General features: G+C 31.1%; 1 protein-coding gene across 1 annotated transcript; it reads right to left on the bottom strand.

Annotated features, from left to right (window-relative positions):
- Positions 1-20,837: 20,837 nt before the first annotated feature.
- Positions 20,838-23,264, bottom strand: LOC112275504 (uncharacterized). The gene is made up of 2 exons (XM_024505902.3): positions 22,148-23,264; positions 20,838-21,743 (listed from the first exon to the last, which is right to left on the bottom strand). Exons 1-2 carry the CDS (start codon positions 22,982-22,984, stop codon positions 21,345-21,347), a joined length of 1,236 nt encoding a protein of 411 aa, XP_024361670.1. The 5' UTR covers positions 22,985-23,264; the 3' UTR covers positions 20,838-21,344.
- Between the last annotated feature and the right edge of the window lie 1,106 nt (positions 23,265-24,370).

Below are 24,370 nucleotides of genomic sequence, written 5' to 3'. Positions count from 1 at the left end.
GTTGGATTGTCATAGGCTTCAAATATTTTTATATTTGTGAACAAGTTAATCCAATTTTTATTGATTATATCTATTAAAATCTATTAAAATTTAATCTATATTCTATTTATCTCTTCTTGAATCATATAAGAAAATGAATATCTTGAAAAGAAGACAAATACTACTTCTTATTATAGAAATTGATAATAATCAAGAGTTTGAAGTAGAAGAAGTTTTAGATTCTAGGCAAAGCCAAAATAGATTGAAAGATCCTATTCATTGGTACAAATATGATATTGATGAATGCACATAGAAACTTGTCAAGAATCTTATAAATATAACAAAGAAGGTTGATACTTTTTATTGATGACATCTATCAAAATTAAGATGAAAAATAATAAGATCTTTAAAAGATGATAATAGCTCCTTCTAAAATTCATTTTCAAAAGAAAAGTTAATATCATGGACATATATATTTATCTAGATAAGAAATTTTAAATAGAAGATAAATGTAGATAGATTTAATATTATTTTATAGCAAATTTTTTTAGAAACTTTATAGACACATATTTGATTTTATGTATGTTTGTAGTTGATTAGTAGGTTAAAAACTTAGTCAACATGCTAGCCATGTGTTGCATGTGTTGGTAGCTTTTAATACAAGCTAATGATGTAGCATACATATAAAAAACTTGTCTTGTAAGTTAAGACATGTATCTTATAATGACAACACGTGTTGGAGGTCCTATAAAATATTATCTTATAATTCTTAATTAGATAGTATGTATGGAGGCAAGAGTAAATTCTTTTTCAGTCTTGTCAATGCATTTCTAGTCTTTAGTCTTGTTTCAAGCTTTTTTAATCTTCTTATCTTTGAAAATAGCCATTCTTATTTAATATTATACCACCTTTAAGAGATTCTTCAATCTTTTTGAATGACATAAGGATCTATTGATATTTTAGTTTTTTTAGATTTATATCCTTAATATTTTTACATCTTTCAAATGTCAATATCTTCAAGTTTGTTATACCATCAAATATAGAATGAATATTCTTTAAATTGATACAATCATTAAAAATTAATTCATTATAAGATACAAGATTGGAAAATCCATTATATATTATTTTAATTTTAATATAATTACTAAAATATAATTTTCTTAAAAATATTAATACATTAAAGGTATCACCTTCAATCTTCATCTTTTTATAATTTGTAAATGTTATTGCTTACAAAGATGAAAGATGCTTCAATTCTATAGGAATCTCTTCTAAATTCTTGCATCCTTTAAATGACATCTTCAAGTTTGTTATAACATCAAATATGGCATGAATCTTCTCAAATTGGTACAAATATTAAAATTTAATTTTTCAAGATATATAAGATTGGTAAATCTATTGTGGATTAACCCCAATTTAAGACAATCATTCAAATCTAATACTATCAAAGATGTTAATGCATTAAAGATATCATCTTCAATCTTCATCTTTTTATAATTTGTAAATGATATTGCTTGCAAATATGAAAGATACTTTAATTCAATATGCATCTCTTTCAAGTTTTTATATCCACAAAATAACAACATCTTCAAGTTTGTTATGCCATCAAATGTGGCATGAATCTTTTTCAAATTGGTACAATCATTAAAATTCAATTTCTTAAGAAATATAAGATTAATAAATCACTTGTGGATTATTTCTAATTTAATAAAATCACTCAAATTGAATACTATCAAAGATGTTAATATATTAAAGTTATGAATTTTATTTTTCATCTTTTTATAATTTTTAAATAATATTTCTTACAAAGAAGAAAGATTCTTCAATTCCATGGGCATATCTTCTAAATTCTCACATCCTTCAAATGACAATATCTTCAAATTTTTTATACTATCAAATGTGACATGAATCTTCTTTAAATTGATATAATCTTTAAATAATAAGATCTCAAGAGATATAAGATTGAAATTTTTTTTTTTTTTAATAAATTAAAATAATTTTTTGAATTTATTGTGATCAAAGATAATTCTAAATGCACTTTATCACTTATTTTGTCTATATCTTCATAATTTTGTAAATCCAAATACTTCAATATTTTTATAGTAGAAAGTATATTTGTAACATTTTTTAGTTTTAAACATCTTCTTAAATTAAGAGTATCTAAAACCATATTTTTTTCTTTCATAAATATTTAAATTTAAAAATTGACAATAATAATGTAGATTCAAAATTTTTAAAGACTTCATACTTGATACATCAAATGAAAATGATATTAGACTTATTAAGCCAATTATTTCTAATAAAAAAAGATTTTTCATATAATTAAAATGTTTAAGATGTAAAATACTTTTAACATTATATTTTAATATTATTATATTTTTTAATCCAAAAAATAAACTTTTAATCACTTAAGCTGATTAGATTGTTCTACAATTGAAATTAACATGTTTATATTTGTACATGCCATAAAATCCAATGAACAAAGATAGGATAATTTAATCTTTATACCACTATATGTTTTCAAATAGCTTTGAAAATTTTTAATAAAAATACCTCTTACATTTAAATCATCTTGTAATACAAAATACTTTCTATACATTAGAACTTATAAAAATTATAATTTGTATGAAATTTTATTTAACATATATAAATATAAGATGTAAGATTGTAAAAAATACAATGCAAAATAAATTCATTGTCTTAATAAGTTTGATATCATATCTTTGATTCAAAATTAAGAAATAATGTACAACTTTTATTCCATTTTTAAACGTCCTTAAAATCCTTTCTATAAATTTCATGCCTTATTTCTTATAAAAAATTATGAGTATTTATTATTCCAAATTTATCTACTTTAAAGGCTCTCCATTAATGAATTGGCTCACAACCAATAGCATATTCTAGTTGTATTAGACACTTATAGACAATCCTACCAAATTTCTAGAGAATAACTAACAAAGTTCTACGTGAAAGCCTTAAAAGACAACAGTAACTTCATGCAGTTATTCTTGATATTCAAATCATAATATTCAATATGTGCTTATGTGTAGCCTTCAATACTGATCCAATGAGTACATTTGTTTGTAGTATAACTAAAACCATATGTGTCTGGATTTTTAAATAACATACAAGAATCATTGCTATTGCTCTTAATTTAATTTCAAAAGATTTTTGGTCCATTAGTTGGTTCTTTCTAATTACTTACATACTCTTGTGATCTACTTATCTATACTAATCTTACATCAAAAAATACACTACAAATATTCAAAATTAAAACTTTTCTGCTATTTTCTTTTCTTTTCTTTTCTTTTTCTTTCTTTGCTTTCTTATAAAAAAAACCTCTCTCACTCCTATCAAATCTACCTTTTTTGTGCTTTTGCTACTAAAGTCTATTAATCCTTTCTATTCTTGAGTTTCATATAGTAACATTATATCATCATATAAAAAGTCACTCACTCATCAGTTAGAAGAATGTTAAATTTGGCTTGGCTTATAGAAATAAGCTGGCATAAAATTTGAGCTTATAATAATTGTTCAATTTATTATAGTGGACAAATGGATGTTCTTTTCTATGCAACTGCAATCCAATTCTAGCTGGCAAAATATTTATCTATATTTTATCCTTTGATATCATCTTATTTCACAATCTCAACTAATCATTCAACTTTGTGACCATCTACCCTTGTGGCATTTATTGGAACTTGTTTCTTATATAATGGATAAATAAAAGATAATCTATGGTCTATCATCTACAAAATAATGGATGTAAAATTAATATATGGATGAAAATTTGGTCGATTTGTTAATTTGAAAAGATATAGCTAAAAAGAATATATGATAGCCATTTGATCTATGTCAAGTAGATGGATGCCTTTTTTTGGTCATATTTGTATATATGGAGGATTTAGAAATCTACATTTTATTTACACATATTATATATTTATACATGTATTAATAAATGTAACTACAAAATAAATGATTATGTATATAAGTCAAATCATTTGTATTCATCTTTATGGATGTTTTAAAATTAGTGTTAAAAAAAAAGCCAAACATACATTCTATTATTCATGAGATTTTGAGATAAGTTTCTCTTCTATAAAATAGATTTATAATTATATTATGAATTATATTTTATAAGTATTTTTAAATAATAGATATTTTAAAACTATATTAATTAAATAAAAATTTCAAACTATAATAAAATCTTATATAAATATTAAAATTTTATAAATTGAATTATATTTTAATTGATCTTTTTTAAATCATATGCCAAAGTATTATATATGAAGTATTCATTTTAAATAAGACATATATACTTCTAAAGAATTTAAAGAATATTATATATAAATTCTAATATATATATATATATATATATATATATATATATATATATATATATATAAGAACTTATTAAAGCCACATGCTAATTTTGTTAAAGTAACATCTCTCAAACTATGTGATAATTAGTTTAGTTCAATATCACTTTACCTCTACATTCCATTATCATCTTCTATAAGTGTGAAAGATAGTCCATCCTTTCAAGAATCAATTCTCTACCAAGACATTGCATAAGAGTGCAAAAGACAACCTCATTGATTGATTTGTTACAATTTTGGATTGCCTTTTGTCCTCCAATTTACTCTACTTAGAGTTTATGCTCTTCTACAAAAAGATCAAAATTCTCCAAGTCAGGCAAGATCTATCCATTGAACAAGACCAACTATGTTCTATATGATGATAAAGTTCAAGAAAAATGTTGATAGCTTGAAGGACCCTACTTCCAGTGGCAAGTCCTACTATGCTTCTTACATTGACACTATCAACTCCTAATATAAGTTCTACATAACAATGTTGTATGGCGACATCTACGGCTATTCCAACAATTCCAAGAGCAAGTATAAAAAGTTGAAGTTGCTTTATGAGTGTCCTTTCATTAGCTAAATAAGCAGATGGGAAGAGCTCCGATGGTCACCAAAGGATTCCAGACATCCAGCTTGAGCATGTAAGAATCAAAATCCAAAAGACAATCACATACTTCTTTATAATAATTTTGCAACCCACTTGCCACATTGTTTTTTTTATGACTTTTGTTTGTTGATCTATTGAATTGCAAGTTCACTAATAAATGTCATTATACGTTGTCATGATGTAATACAACTAATAGGTGAAAAAGTGTAGAAATTATCATAATGTAGGAGATCTTAGTTCAAAGTATTAGAGCAAATTATCTTAGAAATATAATTAATAGTCAAAAGGGTAGTAAAACTAAAAGATATCAATGCTGTCTTTTTAGAAAGGTGACTTCTTCTTACTTTGTAGGACCATAAATAAGACAAAACAAAGTAGATTGGAAAAATAAATGATATAGGCATCTTAAGAAGGAATTTAAGAGTATATGAAAAACTAGATATTGATACTCATAGAAGGCCGGTTATGAACTAGGATTGACATCAGACCTTGAGGCACAAAACTGAGTCTCAACGACGACTCCAGGGTTCTTTTGCAGATTACAGAGTGGAGTTTGATAGCAAACTAGATAGGATTTCTATGAGCATTGGTTTTTGGCAATTTGGAGTTATTATGAATTTGTAAGTGCTTTACAAAATCAAGTTTGTTTTTGGATGACTTGGATTTTGTGAAATAAAATAGGGTTGACATTTCTAGTGATTTCAAGAGTTTTGTAATAGATCTACAAGTAAATTTTGTGGATTAATGGTCATAATTGTGCTTAATATGTGTTGTGAATCTTAGCTTGCTCTAACGGTTGAATTGGGGATTATTGAGGTTTAAGTGGGTCAAGGTCCCAGAAAATAGAATTTTAGATCTAGTGAGGATTTTTAAGATTTCTTGTAATCTATTAGTTGGATTGGAGTGAAATTTATGTAAAAGAATATTAGACTTCTTTTTCTATGTGTATGAGAATTTTGAGATCAATCGAATGGTGAAAAGGAGAGATATTGGCTCTAGGAGATTGGCATCAAGGTTGAAGAAGGAGGTCGATCAATACCCAAGCCCGTTTTTGAAAATATCATCTATTTGGTAATTTCGATCCTTCTCAAATTTTTTGTCCTTATTTTTAACTTAGTTTTTAAGAAGTGTGTAAAATTTTAGTTAAGATCAACGGTTCATTCATTAGTTATTGAAGTTTAAATTTGTTATAGAAATTACTAGGATTTGGTTAGGATTTGGTTTAGGATTTAAGGTTTGGTTAGGATTTGGTTAGGATTTGGTTTAGGATTTAGGATTTGGTTTAGGATTTAGGATTTTGTTTAAGGTTTAGGATTTAGTTTAGGGTTTAAGATTTGATTAGGATTTGATTTAGGATTTAAGATTTGATTAGGATTTGATTTAGAATTAGGGTTTGGTTAGGGTTTGATTTAGGATTAGGATTTGGTTAGGATTTGATTTAGGATTAGGATTTAGTTTAGGTTTTAGGATTTGGTTAGAATTTAGTTAGGATTTGGTTTAGGATTTAGGATTTTATTAGGATTTATTTAGGATTTAAGATTTAGTTAATTTTTGGCCTAAAGTTTGAATGAAGTCCAATAGTATTTTAATTAGGATTAAATTAAGATTGAATTGAGATGTATTTGAGATATATTTGTGATTATTCTAAAATTTCTTTAATATTTCTTTTTTTTTTGTAATTCCTTTGAGATTTTTTTAAATTTGATTAAACCTTGCTTAGCATTATTATGGTTTAATTAGATTTTAGTTAGTATTCTATTAGAGTTAGGATTTTGTTGTTATAATTTCCATTCTACCTTCCACAATTACGTCCTTGGAGCATTTTCAAGCAAGAATTCATGTATTATGACAATATTAGAAGCATGAAAGAGGTAGAGAAGTTGAAAAAGTTTTTAGCTTAATATGTCAAAATTGTTATGGATTTCAAAGATAGAGTAGAAGAGACTAATAGCATATTTTGTTAAGCCTCTCAAAAAATTCAAAGTTTTTAATTTTAGAATACAATTGCTCAAAAAACTATTTTAATATTGACATATTTTGAAAAGAATGATATATTACATATAAATTATAGTGAATAATGACATGTGGTTTGTATAGCAAATAAAGTACTTTTTTATAACTACCAAATGAATTTAAGTTGAAAAGAATCCATTAGATGATTGCAGAGCTATGACCAATCTAATTTCAAGTAGTATTGAATTATTTTTTTTGAATGTGATGTCTAATTTTTGAATTCTAATAATTACTCAATATTACAATATTCTATTATCGTCAAATTTACTATGAAAATATTATAACTAATCTAATGACATCATTAATACTTACTAGCAGCCATAGAAGTACCATTCTTAATCACAATTCTTGACATGGACATATTCCAAATTACCACATTCAAGGACCTTCTAGAATCTTCTTCAAATTTTTAGAACCTTTTAGATACTTGTAGAATCTTCCAAAATCTTTTAGAAAGTTCTACAGGCTTTTAGAAGCCTCTTCATGCTTTTAGAAGCTTCTTTAGACTTTTAAAAACTTCCATAAAAAGTACCATAGATATTTGTAACCTTTATTATAATATAAATAGGAGTCTTTGGAACTACTTTTGCTATCAATCTCATTCTTTGTCTTTAATCTTGACATATTTTTTTATTGGATTTTTTTATCCTTGATAATTTCTAGAACAACTATGAGACCTATTTCCCACTCTCTCCATGACAATATCACCTCTGTTCTTCTTCATTCTCAAAAACCTTATGGCCAAATTACTTTTGAACTTAGGTGCACTAAAGCTACTATTTCTAAGTTAGCAAAAAATATTACTTTTAATAGGAAGAATCTTAAATTAAACAGACTAAAAAACTCACTGTAATAGATAAAAGAACAATCATTTGCCAAATCAACACTAGGAAGGGTGAAAATACTATTGACATTCTTAAAAACCTTAACAATATTATCAATAAACTTGTGTCAATTCAAACCATTTGAAATGTTCTCAAGAAGTGGAATATGAAAGTCATGGTGAAGAAGAAAAAACTACTACTATCTACCTTCCATCAAAAACAACACTTGGATTTTGCTCTGAAGTACAAGAAATGAACTATGAAAGTTTGGACGATGATTATTTGGTCAAATGAAAGAAAAATCAACAAATTTGGATTAGATGACAAAAAGTGGGTGTGGAAATAAAATGATCAGTCTTTGCTTCACAAGAAGCTTCAAGAAACAATTAAGCATGAGGGTAGAAATATAATGGTATAGAATTCTATGGGATGGAATGGAATTAGAAGGATGGTAGAGATTGAAGGAAGGATGGATGCCAAATAATTTATAGAAATTCTTGAAAAAAATATGTTCTCTAGTATTGAAGAATCTGACATTTTTGAGAAGGATGTGATTTTTCAGTAAGATAACAATCTCAAGCATAATTCAAAATTAACATGGAAGTGATTAGATCATCATGGAATTAAAGTAATGGATTGGCTTGCTTAGTCTCTTGATCTTAATTTCATTGAACATCTTTAAGAGTACCTCAAATGCCAGCTCAACACATAGAACATTAAACTAAAGGGAGTTTAGAAATTATAGGAAAGAATAGCTATGAAGTGAAATAATATTAAAGTAATTTTGTGCCAAAATTTAAAAGAAAGTATGTTTAGGAGGTTGGAAGTAATTATCAAGGCCAAAGGAGGTCCTATAAAGTACTAATATGTAATTAGATATCACACTCAAAAAAATATTTTAATACTATTTCAAATTAGATTGGTCATAGCTCCACAATTACCTAATAGATTCTTATTAATTTGGACTCATTTCATAGCTATAAAAGAGTATTTTATTTGCTATACAAACCACGTGTCATTATTTACTACAACTCATCTATAATACACTATTTTTTCTAATATATGTCAATATTAAAATAATTTTTTGAGTCACTATATATTTGAAGTAGATGCATTATAAAAACCTAATCGTCATGTAGTTTTGTATATCTTATACATAGATTTAGAATTACACAAAATGATATCCTATTTATTTTTATAACAAATCTTTATTTTCATGGCTAATTGATGAATATAGTATGGGACTAAAAATTAGTACTTGTATTATGGTTTTTTCTTGAATATGATTTCAACGTCTATTTTTTCAAAACTTCATACACTATCCTAGACTCTATAAATGATGATGTAACTTGCAAATAGATGAAGATTTAGTTTTTATGGAATACATACCACCAAAATATTTTAACAAACCATAAACCATATATAATTGTTTTTTTTTTAAGTGAGTACAAAAATTACCAATATTCTTTTTATATGAAAAGTAAATTAAAATAATATAAAATATAAAAACTCTAGTTGAAGTTGTATTCCATCTATACATTACAAGTTCTTTCTAAAGCACCTTCAAACATATGCCAAACGGAGTCAGATAGCTTTTGGCAGATGCTAGTATATGCATATAATTTATTATTGGAATATCTCACAAAAGAGTAGTAATATTATAATACAAATTATATCTTATTTAAGAATAAAGTAATTCCTCTCAAACCCAACTCTTGTGTATATAAAGACATGTCTTGTTCTTCATTATATCACATTAGAAACTACATTGTTGCACATATTCAACTTCCTCTTTTAAAACTCATCTATATTATTATGCCAATATAAGTAGTCTCTAGTGTTAATATTGCTAAAAGTATTTTCAAATTACATAATATCATCAACCATTGCACACAAACAAGCTCAAATAAGATACATCAAACAATTTTGGTGATAATTTTAGTGCAAAAATTGGATACATTTAAAAATGTTAAATTACATAGAATAGATAAGAAGAATTCTTAGCAACAATCAAAGTAATGTGATCAATAGTATAAGGAAAAGGTAGAAGTAAAACTCAGCAATCAAAAAAATTATAATTTTTTATATATGGCAAAATATTTTATAAGTCGCTTTGCCACAAAAATAAAGCTTATTACAATATAGGGATTGTTGGACGCCACTTCTAACACTTGTTTGTATAATTTCTTAGCTTTTTCGACATCATAAAGTATTTTTCAAGAGAAGGATGCATATTCACAAAGCAACTTGTAGTCAAGTAGGTTTGATCGCATTACAAATTCAAAGTACTTCTTGGCAATATCTTTCTCTATCCACATCTTATTCAAAAGATCAGCAAAGTCTTTTGGATAGTATGTGTTTGTTCTAAGATCTACATTTTTGCTCTTGTTATTGTATAATATTATATAAGACTTTAAAACCTCAAAGGCATCTTCTTGTGCTTACCGACCATCCGGTAAGATTGTCAAGTCCAAAACATCATTTAATATAGGTTAGCATCAAACAACTTACAAGCATGGCTTTGATCTTAAACCTTACTCCAATAATAGGAAAAAGAGGAAGAGGATGCCCTATACACTCTTGGGCAATGTCTTGAGCAAAGAATTGATTCCTCACACAGAGGACGGACTGCTCTTTGCATTTATGGAGGATGATGGAATTTGAGGGTAGACTGATATTGAACTAAAATTAATCATCATATAGTTTGAAGGTATAGTTTTAACAAGTTCCTATATATAAATATTAGAATTTGTATATAATATTCCTTAAATTCTTTAAAAATGTATATATCATATTTAAAATGAATACTTTATATATAATATTTTGACACATGATTTTAAATCTATATATTATATTAAATAATAGATAATAATAAAAAAATAAAAAAAGAATAAAAATAACCAATATATATTTTTTTACAATATGTAATGTTTTATTTTATGAAATATTTATTTTAATAAAAACTTATATATATATATATATATATATATATATATATATATATATATATATAATTTTAGTTTTAGTTATATATGCATATAATAGATTAAAAAAATCATAAATTATTTAATTTTATATTATGATCTTGCAATAGTATCAAATCTCTTAATTTTTATATACTAAATTTATATTGTATAAGATTTTTATTTTAAAATGTATATCTTAAATACTTGGCATATAAGACTATATTGTTATATCATAAATAATTATATAGATATATTATGAAATTCTATTATTATCTCAAAATATTTGATTTGATTTTTATTTTTATTTTTATTAATTTATGTGCTTAAAAGTTCATATCACTAATGTTACAAATTGTCAAGGACAAGAACTCGATGAAAGCTAAAGAGTAAGTGAGACTTTTCTCAAAGAAATAGGACAAAATAGAAATATGTATATTAAGAAAGAAATTAGAATGGCTATTGCCAAAATACAAGAAAACTAGAGACCCTTGAAACTAGACTAGAAGCAAGAAAGGAGTTGACAAGAGTGAAGAGGGCTTCATTCTTGCCTCTATATATACTATCTAACTAGAAGCCACATGGCGATGTTCTATAAGACCTCCAATATATGTTGACTTTCTAGGCCACATGCCTTTGCTTACAAGGCAAGTTTTCTATGGATGGACCACGTAGTTAGCTTGTTCTTTAAGCTTCCAACATGTGTGGCACATGGCTAACTTGTTGACCAAGTTTCTAGCCTAAAAGTCAACTATAGACTCCTATAAAGTCAAAGCAGTGTCTATGAAGCTTCTAAGAAGCTTCTCTAGAAGATATTACACAATTAACCTACTTTTATCTACTTTTACATACTTTTATCTATTCATATAGGTAATTATATGTATGTCCGTGACATTACCCCCCCTTCTAGGGACGAGTTCCACGAGGAGCGGTGATTATATATTGAGAAAATCTAATATGCGGCGAATTGTATTTGCTACATACTCTGATCTTTGTTCTCTTCGAAGATAGTTGATGGGTCCTCTTAGCCATCGATAGTGTCCCATTCCAGGGCGAGAAGACCACCCTGTTATTTGATCACTGTTGAGGCCTTCATAACTTCCTTCAAATAATACATTTGAAACACCATCAGGAGTCGTTCCTATCTCCAATAATATCACCAAACATCGAGAATCTCTTCCAAGGTCGTGATACCAAATGCGTTGTATCTCACCATCTATTTGAGGAAGAACATGTCGTTCTTGAGGATCTTCATCTCGGTTGCGTCGTCTTGAAGGTTGTGACAATCGCAATGTCTCATCCGGTAAGTCAGCAAACGAAGGTTCTTGAGTTGAATCCGCTGGTTGTTGGCTCTCCATCTAATTAGCGTCACAAATGCAAAGAAGTTACAAACAAGGATAGGAAATTGAATGTTATCTTGCCTCAATCTTGTCTCTTTTATAAGAGAGGTTTTCATCTTGGTTTTGATGGATGTCGTTGATGAAAAACTTTGACTTTAGCTGATGCATTTGCTAGATTCCTGGATGGCTCCCATGTGCGCTCACTAATATCATATCTGCGCCAATGAACAAGATATTCTAGCTTATTTCGGCGCCGCCTTGAGTCTAATATCTCTTCCACCTCAAATTCTTCATTATTATCTACTTCTATAGGAGGCGGTGGCATTTGTCTTCTTCCTTGTATATCCACTGTCTTATATGGTTCAAGAAGAGACACGTGGAATATAGGATGGATCTTCATTGACTCCGGTAGATGTAACCGATATGCAACTGGGTTGATCTGTTCAGAAACAGAAAAGGGGCCAAGCCTACGATAGTCCAATTTGTCACAAGGTCGAGTGGTCTTGATATTGCGACGAAGTAGCCATACCTTATCACCCACGTTGAGTTGTGGTTGCTCTTTACGATATACATCTACATTTATCTTTTGTCGTTCTTGAGCTTTCTTCAACTGCGCCTTCATTATTGCATGTAACTCTGACAACCGATTTGCCATATCTTCTGCTGCAGGATTATCAACTTTTGAAAAATCAAAAGTATCAAGTCGTGGATGATAGCCATAATTGGCAAAGAAAGGTGTTTGTTGCGTGGAAGAATGTACTGTATTATTATAAGCAAACTCTGCTAATGGCAGAAGGATTGTCCAATCATCTTGTTGGTAGTTGATGGTACACCTTAAATACTGTTCCAAGACTTGGTTTACGCGCTCTGTTTGTCCATCAGTTCGAGGATGGAAAGCTGAAGATAGCTTTATGTCCACTTTTAAAATCTTGAAAAGAGTCCTCCAGAATCTCGACACAAATTGAGTTCCCCTATCCGATATGATATCTTTAGGTAATCCATGATAGCGATAGATATTATCAATGAAAAGCTTAGCTGTTTCTTCACCTGTGATAGATTTTGTACATGGCATAAAATGTGCCATCTTGGTAAAACGATCTACTATCACAAATATAGAATCATAAGATCTTGAGTTTGGAAGATCTGTGATGAAATCCATAGAAACAGAAGACCATGGTTGTTCTGGTATAGGTAATGGCTGAAGAAGTCCGTAAGGTCGATGTCGAGGAATTTTTGATCTTGAACAAATATCACATGATTGTACAAAGTCTTTGACTGACTTCCACATTTGTGGCCACCAAAAATCTCTTGATATGAGTTCCAGAGTCTTATTATATCCAAAGTGACTTGCTGCTGGAAAGTCATGACGTGCTTGAAGAACACGCAAACGTGCTTTTCCTTCTGGAACATATAGGCGTCCTTCAAAATATAATAGATTATTCTTGAACTCGAACTTAGGAGAATCATGAGACTTGGAAGAATTATTCTCGATATCATGAACAAAAGGGTCTGAGGACATACTGGACTGGATTTGCTTGAGAAAAGTTGAATCAACAGTCAGTGTTGATTTCACTGCTCGGAGATGAAATTGCTCCGGTTTCAAGAGGACTGTTCTTTGTTGCTCAAAAGCTGCATCTCCTTCTTTTGGTGCAAAATAAGAACGTCTAGACAGGGCATCAGACAAACCTTGTTGTTTTCCTGGCCGATAAGTGATAATGAAGTCGAATCTTGACAAAGACATACTCCAACGAGCTTGACGACGATTCAACACGCGTGTTGACATGAAATACTCGAGGTTCTTGTGATCTGTATACACAGTGACTGGACTAGAAGCACCTTCTAGATAATGACGCCATTCTTGAAAAGAATCCACGATTGCAAGAAGTTCTTTATCGTGGATCTCATAATTGATCTCGGCTGCTGAGAATTTTCTTGAATGAAAAGCTATCGGATGAAGTTTGTCATCTGTTCCCATTTGTGATAAAACTGCACCCAAGGCAAAATCCGATGCATCTGTTTCCATAAAAAATACCTTGGAAAAGTCAACACGATATAAGACTGGTGCAGAGACAAACGATGTCTTCAAGGCTTCAAATGCTGCTTCCGCTTCTTGATTCCATTGGAATTTATCTTTACTAGTCAAGCGTGTAAGTGGAGCTGCAACTCGTGAGAAGTCTTTGATGAAGATCCGATAGTAATTGGCAAATCCCAGGAAACATTGGACATCTCTTACAGTCTTTGGAATCTTCCAATCCATGATTGTTTGGACTTTCTTAGAATCCATCATAAGACCATCATTTGAAATGATGTATCCTAAAAAGTCAACTTGAGTAGTGTGAAATACACACTTTTCTATCTTGGCGTACAATCCTGCATCTCTAAGTTTTTGTAATACTTGACGAACATGTATTTCATGTTCTTCAATATTCTTAGAATAAATCAGGATATCGTCTAGGTAGCAGACGACAAAATTGTCTAAGAATTTACGAAATACATCATTCATGAGATGTTGAAAAGCAGCTGGTGCATTCGTGAGTCCAAAAGGCATGACATTGTATTCAAAGTGTCCATACCTGGTTCGAAACGCAGTCTTCCATTCATCTCCTTCTTTGATCCGTACTAGATTATATGCTCCTCTTAGATCTATTTTTGTATAGATCTTAGCTTGATTTAACTGGCCAAGGAGTCCTGATATCAAAGGTAATGGATACCTGTTCTTGATTGTGATCTTGTTGAGTCCTCGATAGTCAACACACATTCGTAAAGATCCATCTTTTTTCTTTACGAATAAAATTGGAGCTCCTGCTGGAGATTTTGAATGGCGTATGAAATTCTTCGCTAAATTCTCGTCAATATATGTCTTGAGTTCAGCCAACTCATCTTGCGATAAACTGTAAATTGGTCCAAATGGTGGCTGAGTTCCTTCCTTGAGATCGATTGAACAATCGTATGGGCGATGCTCAGGAAGAATATCTGCATTCTTTTTCTCAAAAACGTCTTGATAATCCTGATATTGACTTGGAATGCCACTTGAAGTCTTTACGCTTTCAGAAATAGGTGCAGTATAAATAGCAAAAGTTGATCCTTCTTTTGCTGCGTGTATAAATGCTTTTGCACCTATAAGTGTGGGTTTTACTATACTAGACTCATGGTTTTTTACTTGATTAATAGAACTGTTACTAATGCTCCGAGGAAAATCAAGTTTACGAGAAATCCAATCTATTCGAGGATTATACTTTTCTAACCATGATAAGCCTAAAATTACTGGATTAGAGGGAGATCTAATTATATTAAAAATTACGCAACTACTATGACCATTTATTACTACATCTACAGGAAGTGTTTCGTGAGTTACATCTCCAAAAGACAACGGACGACCATCTATGACTTCTACGTGTACAGGTTTAGTTTTTTGTATTAATGATATTCTATGACATCTAGCAAATTCTTCATCTAAAAAACAAGCTGAGGCTCCTGAATCTATCAAGGCAGAGGCTTTGTAATTATTAGGTCCTAAACGCACATCTATTATAAAACAAGGAGATGGTTCTGAGGAGAGGATAGGACCTTCATTAGAAGTTGTACAAGATTCCAGCCGCACGGTCCCTATTGTAGCTGGACGTACTCGTTTTTCGACATACTGTCTTCTTTGACAGCCGTACTCCTCATTTTGTAGTTACGTCGCTTCTTTGGACAATGTTGAGCAGTGTGCTTAGGTTCTCCACAATATAAGCACAATCCTTCTTGTCGACGACGAGACTTTTCTTGCTCAGTAAGAGGTTTGAAACGTACCGCATCAATTTGCATATCCTCTACTTCTGAAGGTATGTGTTGAGGAGACGTCGGTGTTGCCATTGAATTGTAGTAACGTTGAGGCCTACTTGTGCGACTCTCGGATCGAAATTCAAAAAGTCGATTGTTGCACTTCACAGCAAAGTCAATTGCTTGACTCAATGTTTGAGGATCAGGTAAATTAAGCATCAATTTCTTTACCTCATATTGTAATCCGTAGAGAAATTGACTCACAAGTGCGACATCATCCCACTTGATATCAGTTGCAAGTTGTCGAAATTGCGAAGCATATAATGTTACTGATCGATTGCCTTGTCGCAAAATACGGATCTTGTTGGTTGCAACACGAATTGCATCATGTTCTCCAAACATGGATCGAAACTCCGCCAAAAAAGCCTCCAGATTATCCAATATTGGATCTCGTCGTTCAAGAAAAGATGAAAACCATGACAATGCTGAACCTGAAAGAAGTGTACCAATGAATCTAACTTGTGACCCTGGAGTTGGATAGCTCTGGGGTTGAAGTTCAATCACTAATTGGACCTGATTGATGAATCCTCGAAACTTGGATCTGGTACCATCAAACTTCTCGGGCAAGGCCACTCTCGGTTCTCTAACACTCGAAGGGTGTTCCATTCTGGGAGAAGGGACATGGTTTGGTGCAGATGTTGAAGCAGCCCCAATCATCTCTATATCTTCACTTCCTACCATTCTTGTTGCTCCTTGTGGTGGTAAATTGAGTTGATGCATCGCAAGCATTAACTCCCTCAATTGTTCTTGCATCTGTGCCATTGCACTCTTCATTTCAACAAGCTCTGCCATAGTAGCACTTAGAAAAGAGAAGATGTCTAATAACGCTCAAAACAAATAGAAGAGAGGAATTGATAACAAAGAAAATACTAAGAACAATATCAGTTTAAAAGAGGGTAATCCGCAACTTCTAATGCGCTTATGTCTTATCAAGAAAAAGGGGTAATCCACTCTTAATCAAGAAAAGACAAAGCTCTCATATTGTAAGTGTACTCTTGTCAATCTGTCAAGGACAAGAACTCGATGAAAGCTAAAGAGTAAGTGAGACTTTTCTCAAAGAAATAGGACAAAATAGAAATATGTATATTAAGAAAGAAATTAGAATGGCTATTGCCAAAATACAAGAAAACTAGAGACCCTTGAAACTAGACTAGAAGCAAGAAAGGAGTTGACAAGAGTGAAGAGGGCTTCACTCTTGCCTCTATATATACTATCTAACTAGAAGCCACATGGCGATGTTCTATAAGACTTCCAATATATGTTGACTTTCTAGGCCACATGCCTTTGCTTACAAGGCAAGTTTTCTATGGATGGACCACGTAGTTAGCTTGTTCTTTAAGCTTCCAACATGTGTGGCACATGGCTAACTTGTTGACCAAGTTTCTAGCCTAAAAGTCAACTATAGACTCCTATAAAGTCAAAGCAGCGTCTATGAAGCTTCTAAGAAGCTTCTCTAGAAGATATTACACAATTAACTTACTTTTATCTACTTTTACATACTTTTATCTATTCATATAGGTAATTATATGTATGTCCGTGACACAAATGTAGGCATGCAATAAAAGCTAAATAAATTATATTTTTATCAACAATAAAATTATATTTATATATAATATACACCATTATAAAATGATGTATACCAAAAAATTTACTTTAAACTTTAAAGTATTAATTTACTCACAATAAAATCAATAGATAAAAATATTATAATCTTTAAATTTCTAAATTTTGTATTATTTTTTATGATATTTTAATAGAATTCTATAATAAAAATTAGAATCTAAAATAAAATAAATAAATAAATAAAAATAATTTAAATTTTGTACAGAATGTATTTTATGTCATGTTTACTAATAATATTACAAACAACTATTCTTCTAAATAAAAAATAAATTTTAGAATAATTCTAGATTATTTTTATAATTTAAGAAAATATAATAAGAAAAATTTTAATTTTAATTTCTATTATATATGAAAGTTAGATATTAATTAATTTTTAAAAAACAAAATATAAATTTTTAATAATTTATAAAGATAATTGTATTTAATTTTTTTTAAAATATATATTATTATTTAAAGTATTTTTTATAAATTAATAATATGTGATTATCAAATTTTTTAAATTCTATATCAACCTATCAAATCTACTTTCTAAAAAACATTTTGTGAATTTATTCAAACACTTCTTCAACACATTTTATCAAAATGTTCTTTAGATTAAATTATAAAATTTTTTTTATAAACATAATATCTAACATGGTTAAGAAGAAAAAAGTTGCATCTAAAACATTTATTATTTTTGGTCTAACTAGCTAATAACATTTTTATTTTAATAAATTTTACATATTTTTTAAAAGTATAAAATATTTAACAAAAATAAAAGATGTAGTTTTCTTAAAGTCAAATGATTTTTATGAATCTAATATATTTAATTTCTATATATATATATATATATATATATATATATATACTATCATTAATTCTTTGGATTTAATAACTAGGATAATATACTACATTAACATCATAAAAATAAAACATTAAATTATTAATCTAAAAATTTAAATATTTATATACATAAACATATTCAATCTTAAAGTTTTACATAAATTATAATTACCATAAAAAAAAAGGTTTTAAATTCATATAAGAATCTTATGTTGATCTATAATATACTCCGGAAAAATCACAAAATATACTGAAATTGTTGTCATATAAAGACAATCATACTTACACTTACAATTTCCAAATGAGAAAAAAAAAAAAAAAATAGACAAAAATTGATGTAATACAATAAACTCGAAAAATCAACAAAGAGTTTTTGATATTTATTTTGAATGTTTTGATTTAAATTCACGTTCTTTATGTATAGTATCTTATATAAAACTTTTGGATAAAATCATAGAATTTTGATTTATAAAAAGACTTATATATATATATATATATATATATATATATATATATATATACACATACATACATATGTTTTATTTAGAAAAAAACTTATTTATATATGTATATATATATATATATATATATATATATATATATATATTAGATTAAAAAAATTATAAATGCAACAGCTATAAATTTTATAAAAAATAATAATTTTTGTTTGATTTGTTATAAAAATATTTAAGAAAATACCTATATAAAATTTTAAATATTAGAAACACAATATACTTGTGAGTTTCTAAATATTATCTTTAAAACAAAATATGAAATTTAATACAAATATTTATGAAATTATTTTAAAAAATAAATAAATTTTTATTATATCTACAGCTAATTAATTTTAATATTTTTAAATTTTGAATTCTTTTGATATAAATTTTTAAATATTTTAGATTTTTAGGTTTTAAGTAAGATGTTGCTATTACCACCCTAGGTTTTGTTATTACCACTACAACTTGCTATCTACCACATGCTACCATAAGCATGTGTATAATCTAAAAAATTACCTAAAAGAAGTTTTTGATATAATCTCCATGACGATCTCTTCCTTCAGAAGAAACATTAAGTTCATTCATCTTTTTATTGATAGTTTTGGGTCATGTCAATGGTATCTATTATCTGCATGTTGTGACACAACTTGAACCAGCTTTTAAGTTTTTTTTTTTTTTTTTTTTTTTTTTTGCCAAATTGCATGTTGCATGTATTTGGCTAGTATTTTTAAGCTCACAAGATCTATCTTTGAGCTCAACTAATCTTTGATTTAATCAATTGTTAGCAATTTGTAAATTGAGTTTACTCTTAAATAAAGCCTTATGCAATTGGAAGCTTGAATGTTATAAATTGGCAAATAATTGTGCTAGATAGCTACACAATTCATTACAATTGGCTCAAGTGGGCACTTCTTCAACTTAAGGATATTATCTTCTCAACTTAGTCTTGAATTATATGTATATGGTTCAAATATACCAAGACTCTAGCTAGTTGGTGATTCATTGTTCTATTTCCTCAAAGATGAGAACCTAAGAGTTTGATCAAAACTGCATCAAAGCAAGGAAGAATGAGAGAAGAGCTGAGATCCAAATTGGAGAAAAGAAGAGAGATGGTAGAATCCACATTGAAGCAAGGAAGGAAAAAATCCATCGCCTTCGTTATTCCCCGGAACTACCGCTTGTCGGTATGCATGGGATTAGTCTGCCAAGGCACGGTCTCAGTATTGAGAAGTGCTGTGAGACAATGGATTATGCTTTCAAGTGCAGGTATGTTCTGTCATCGCAGGAGAAGATGTTTATCGGTGGGTGACAGTGATGTTGGCTAGTGGATTGAATGAGAATCCCTGGTGCCTGGGATCTGAATAAGAGTCTTTACAAGATTAGAATCTCGTGAAACCTTTGTTACTCGTAGCAGGTGCTTTCCTGTAACCCTCAGTATCAGGCTGCGTCAGTAGCATACAAGCTCACCATGAGATCACCTCGTTATACATGTACTTGCAATAAAATTTGATTGGTCATTATCTTCATGGCTTCAAACAATGTCGTATGTATTTCATGCTGTCTCATACTCCGTGCAACGATTTGAATGAACTTCACATGACATGTAGCTGATTTTTCGATAAAACTGGCGCCTCCTGGTCATCTGATTCTTACCCTGTAGTTCATCAGTACAGGTGCATCGCCAATATTCTCTCGACGCAGTACAAAGGAGGCATTGGAGTGCGGTTAGCCGCAAATCATGAACTTGAATTGCGAAAACCTTTCGCAGGGTTTCGAGCTCCACGTTTCTCCAGCCATCCAGGTGTAAACAACGTTACGTCCGATTACCTATCATTTCGTTCAGTTTGTTCTCCATTGCTGTAAAAACTTCCGCCACTCGACAACACTCTGTGCAAAACACCTAATAATAGCTTTAAAAGTCGGCACTGGCATTCACGATCGATAGCAGACAAACATGATAATCACTGAACCTAGACGTACTCGTAACAAATGCTTAACGAGATACGATTACAAGTTGTTTTGAACAATGGAGTCAAAGTAATAATGAGTCATTTATGAAATATGACTCTTCGGGATTGAGCTCTTCCTCAAGACGACAGTTATCAGTCACTCGTCTAGTTGTCAAAAATTCTCTTTTGGCAATGCCAAAATACTTGGTATCCTAAGTTGAGACTGGTATGAGGTAGAATTATCTGCTACTAAGAATTGAAAGCAGATTGCGCAAGGCAAACTTTAGCACCACCAACACTGTATTTACTCTACCCAAGAGTAGGTAGAAACTTCTGGCAAGGAAGTTTAGCAGGTGGCATGTGTTAAATGCGGCACAAGCATCTGACCACCACTCAATAAAATTTTAGAGCAGATCGATCATAATTTGCGATGCTCACTCACAGGACCATCTGTGCACTACAAGTTTCTTCGAACCAAGTGCTTTGCACATGCGAGCAGGTCCTGAGTTCACGGCACATATATACTGCATGTCGTCAGTAATCACCATCTTCCACGACCACCTCTGCGACCTCCTCTTCCACCCCTGCCTCCACCACCTCTTCCACCGTATCCACGGCCTCCGCCTCTACCTTCTCTACCATCTCTGTAGCCTTCCCATTTCTGTATTTTCCGTTCTCCACGGTGTCGACTCTTCTGCCCTGAGAAAAGTTTTTCAATATCCAACTCGCCATTTGGCCTGTAAATACTAGCTGGCAGGGGCATCAAAGCGTCAACACACTTTCGATAACTGAAGTCTTCCTCAGAGCCATCTTTGCGGATCAGATAGTAGCATCTGCTCTTCCATTGAGGGTGATTACGGATTTGAAACGCAGCGATTCCGTCTCCTATCTTTTGCGGATTGCCTTGAGCGACGAGCTCACTAAGAACCATATATTCGTACTGGAACACATACCACCATTTGTCAATGTCTACTACTACCTTTGCCACATCATAAAGAAAGAGGAAAAGAATCTAATTCAAGTTTAGGAGTTTAATATCTCAGCAGAGCGTGAGTAAGGAATATGTGTTAAACACTAAAATCCTGAATCGAGGTCAAAACATTTTTCAAATTATTTTTAAAATTACCTCTATATCAGTTGGAACTCAATATTTCAGTGCAAACCTAGAGCTCAATGATTGCGTAAGACCAATAGAATCCACACAGGCTCCTCTCAACATAAATGAGAAAATAACCAGATACCCACATATCAAACTCACGAGAAAACTTCGTTACCAACTTAGAGAACCTTTCAGTTGCATAAAAATTCAAGAGGAAAAAACAGTCGAGGATGTTACAAACCCACCTTGTTCACGCTCAAATTGAGAGTCCATTCGTGGAGCAGATCGTAGAAGTAAATAAACATCTCAACGGCAGTATTAAAAACCTTCGGTCCAAGCTTTTTCGGCTCTACAGATTGATCCTCCTGCATTCCTTCCACTCTGTCCCCCTCCCCAACGTCCGATTTGACTTTCTTCACTGCATCCTCCTCATCTTCGCCTCGAATACGCTTCCTATCAACATCCTCTCCACCAGACTCCACCGCGGCAACCGATCCATTACCCGACAACACCTCTTCCACCTTCACGGCATCCGTCACGATTCGCACCATGGCGTCCTCGATCACAACCTCACCCCCTTCATCCCCATTGTCCATGGTCTCCGCCGCACCATCCCTACCACCACGTCCATTTCCATCTTCACTACCGCTCTCCATTTCCTCCACGCCCTCTTCCCCCTCTTCATAGAATTTCCCAACCATCTCCGGGGTGATGGTCTCGTCCGGAGGCACGTCCTCTACAGGCACCACAGGCGGCACTGTCACAGGGTGAACTCCAGGGTCAGTATTAATTCCTTCCCGCGGCGGGCAAGGTGCAATTCTCGTCACCGACTCTCCTTGCGGATACTCTTCCTCCTCCTCCTCCTTCCCACTCCCGACCGCAGTCACATCATCAGAAGCCTCCGGTTCGGTCACAACAGGCAAAGAGATAAACTCCTCTTCAGGGCATAACCCCTCCGCAATTGGCAACTCCTCCACGATGACCTCCCGCACCACCACAATATCCTCCGCGCATACCTCACCCTCTCCCCCGCTCTCCGGATCCTCGCCCGGGAGCGTGACAACAGGCAAAGATCCTGCCATACCCGAATCCGTCCTCCACTCTGCGGTCTAATTATCGCCCAACCGAGACCCCTAATTACGAAACTCTCCTTCGCGCTCCGATCAAACCCCAATCGACGATGAACCGCTTCACCGCGACCGCCGTGTGCTCTCTGCCAAATTCGATCACGGAACTGCTGTAGCTTGAGCCTGAAGACGATCTTCTCGTCTCGCCTAAGACGATTTCGTAAGAGCATATGCTGCAACAGAATTGCGAACGCATCAAAGCAAAATTGTGTCTAGGGTCAGCAGCGAAAGCAAGACGAAGAGTAAAATGACGAGGAAGCGCGAAAGAGCATTCGAATTTGGGAAGTAGTGCATGCAGCTCTCTTGTCGTTGGTGACACTTGGCGTGTGGGGTTGCGCATCTGGCATCCACGTAGGATCATATTGGACACGTAGGACGAAATTCTACTCATGGTGAGTGTGTATAGTAAGTAAGGAAAGTGATTCTTTGAAATATTTTCAAATATTGTCGTGGAGAACTATCGCTTGTGGACTTGTAGTTATGATGAAGAAAATGGGAGGTTGATAAGAAAAATGATATGGAATTTTACATGGCAAGAATCATTTTGAAGATGGATTTGATTTTTGCTAACATTTGTGAAAGCGTTTGTTAAATGTAAATAATTGTTTGGATTTGTAAGATATTTTAATTTTTAAATTTAACATTATATTTTCTTTTGTGGGAACATTAAATAGACCCAGTTTTTTACTAAATTTACCTACTCATCCTAACCATCGGAAAAGAATAAAATGACCACTAGATTCATTTTTCTACTATTGGATCCAAAACCAAGAAAATCAACTACATTCACCACAATTACCATATTCTTCATCATAGTTAGGTTGATTAAGTAAAAACCCAGGTCTCTATTACATTCCCCTTCTTTTATGTTTCTAATATAAATCTTTTACAAAAAATGTAGAAACAAGTTATGAGGTGTGTGAACAAGGTTATAGTTTAAAAAAGAATAATTGCACTAAATACAAAATTTATTTATTTAATTTTTTTTCTAATTATTTTTGTTATATAAATATATACACACACACACACACACACACACATATATATATATATATATATATATATATATACACCAATCAACCTATTGGAAATTTTGATACACCAAGAATATCTAAATAAACCACAAAGTCTGGTACTTATTTTCTGATTTTTTAAAAGCATAATATTAAGTTTCATTTTTCAAAATATAATAAACTTGTTTTTAACAACAATATATTTTATTGTCAAAAAACATATACATTTTTTGTAAACATTATATAATTAATTGATAAAACAGAATAATCTTTTCAGCATAAGTAACAATACAATCAATTAGTATAAAATGTTTATTATATAAATTGA

This window comes from Physcomitrium patens, chromosome 23 (genome assembly GCF_059467195.1).
Source record: "Physcomitrium patens ecotype Gransden chromosome 23, ASM5946719v1, whole genome shotgun sequence".
NCBI classification, from domain to species: domain Eukaryota; kingdom Viridiplantae; phylum Streptophyta; class Bryopsida; order Funariales; family Funariaceae; genus Physcomitrium; species Physcomitrium patens.
This window is presented reverse-complemented; position numbering and strand designations above follow the sequence as displayed.

Bases quoted from the DNA above. Each gene is read 5' to 3' on its own strand.
- LOC112275504 (XM_024505902.3), bottom strand. From the start codon at position 22,984: ATGGCAGGATCTTTGCCTGTTGTCACGCTCCCGGGCGAGGATCCGGAG. The intron at 21,744-22,147 runs GTGGGTTTGTAA...TATGTGTTCCAG, and splicing joins TCAATTTGAGCGTGAACAAG to TACGAATATATGGTTCTTAG.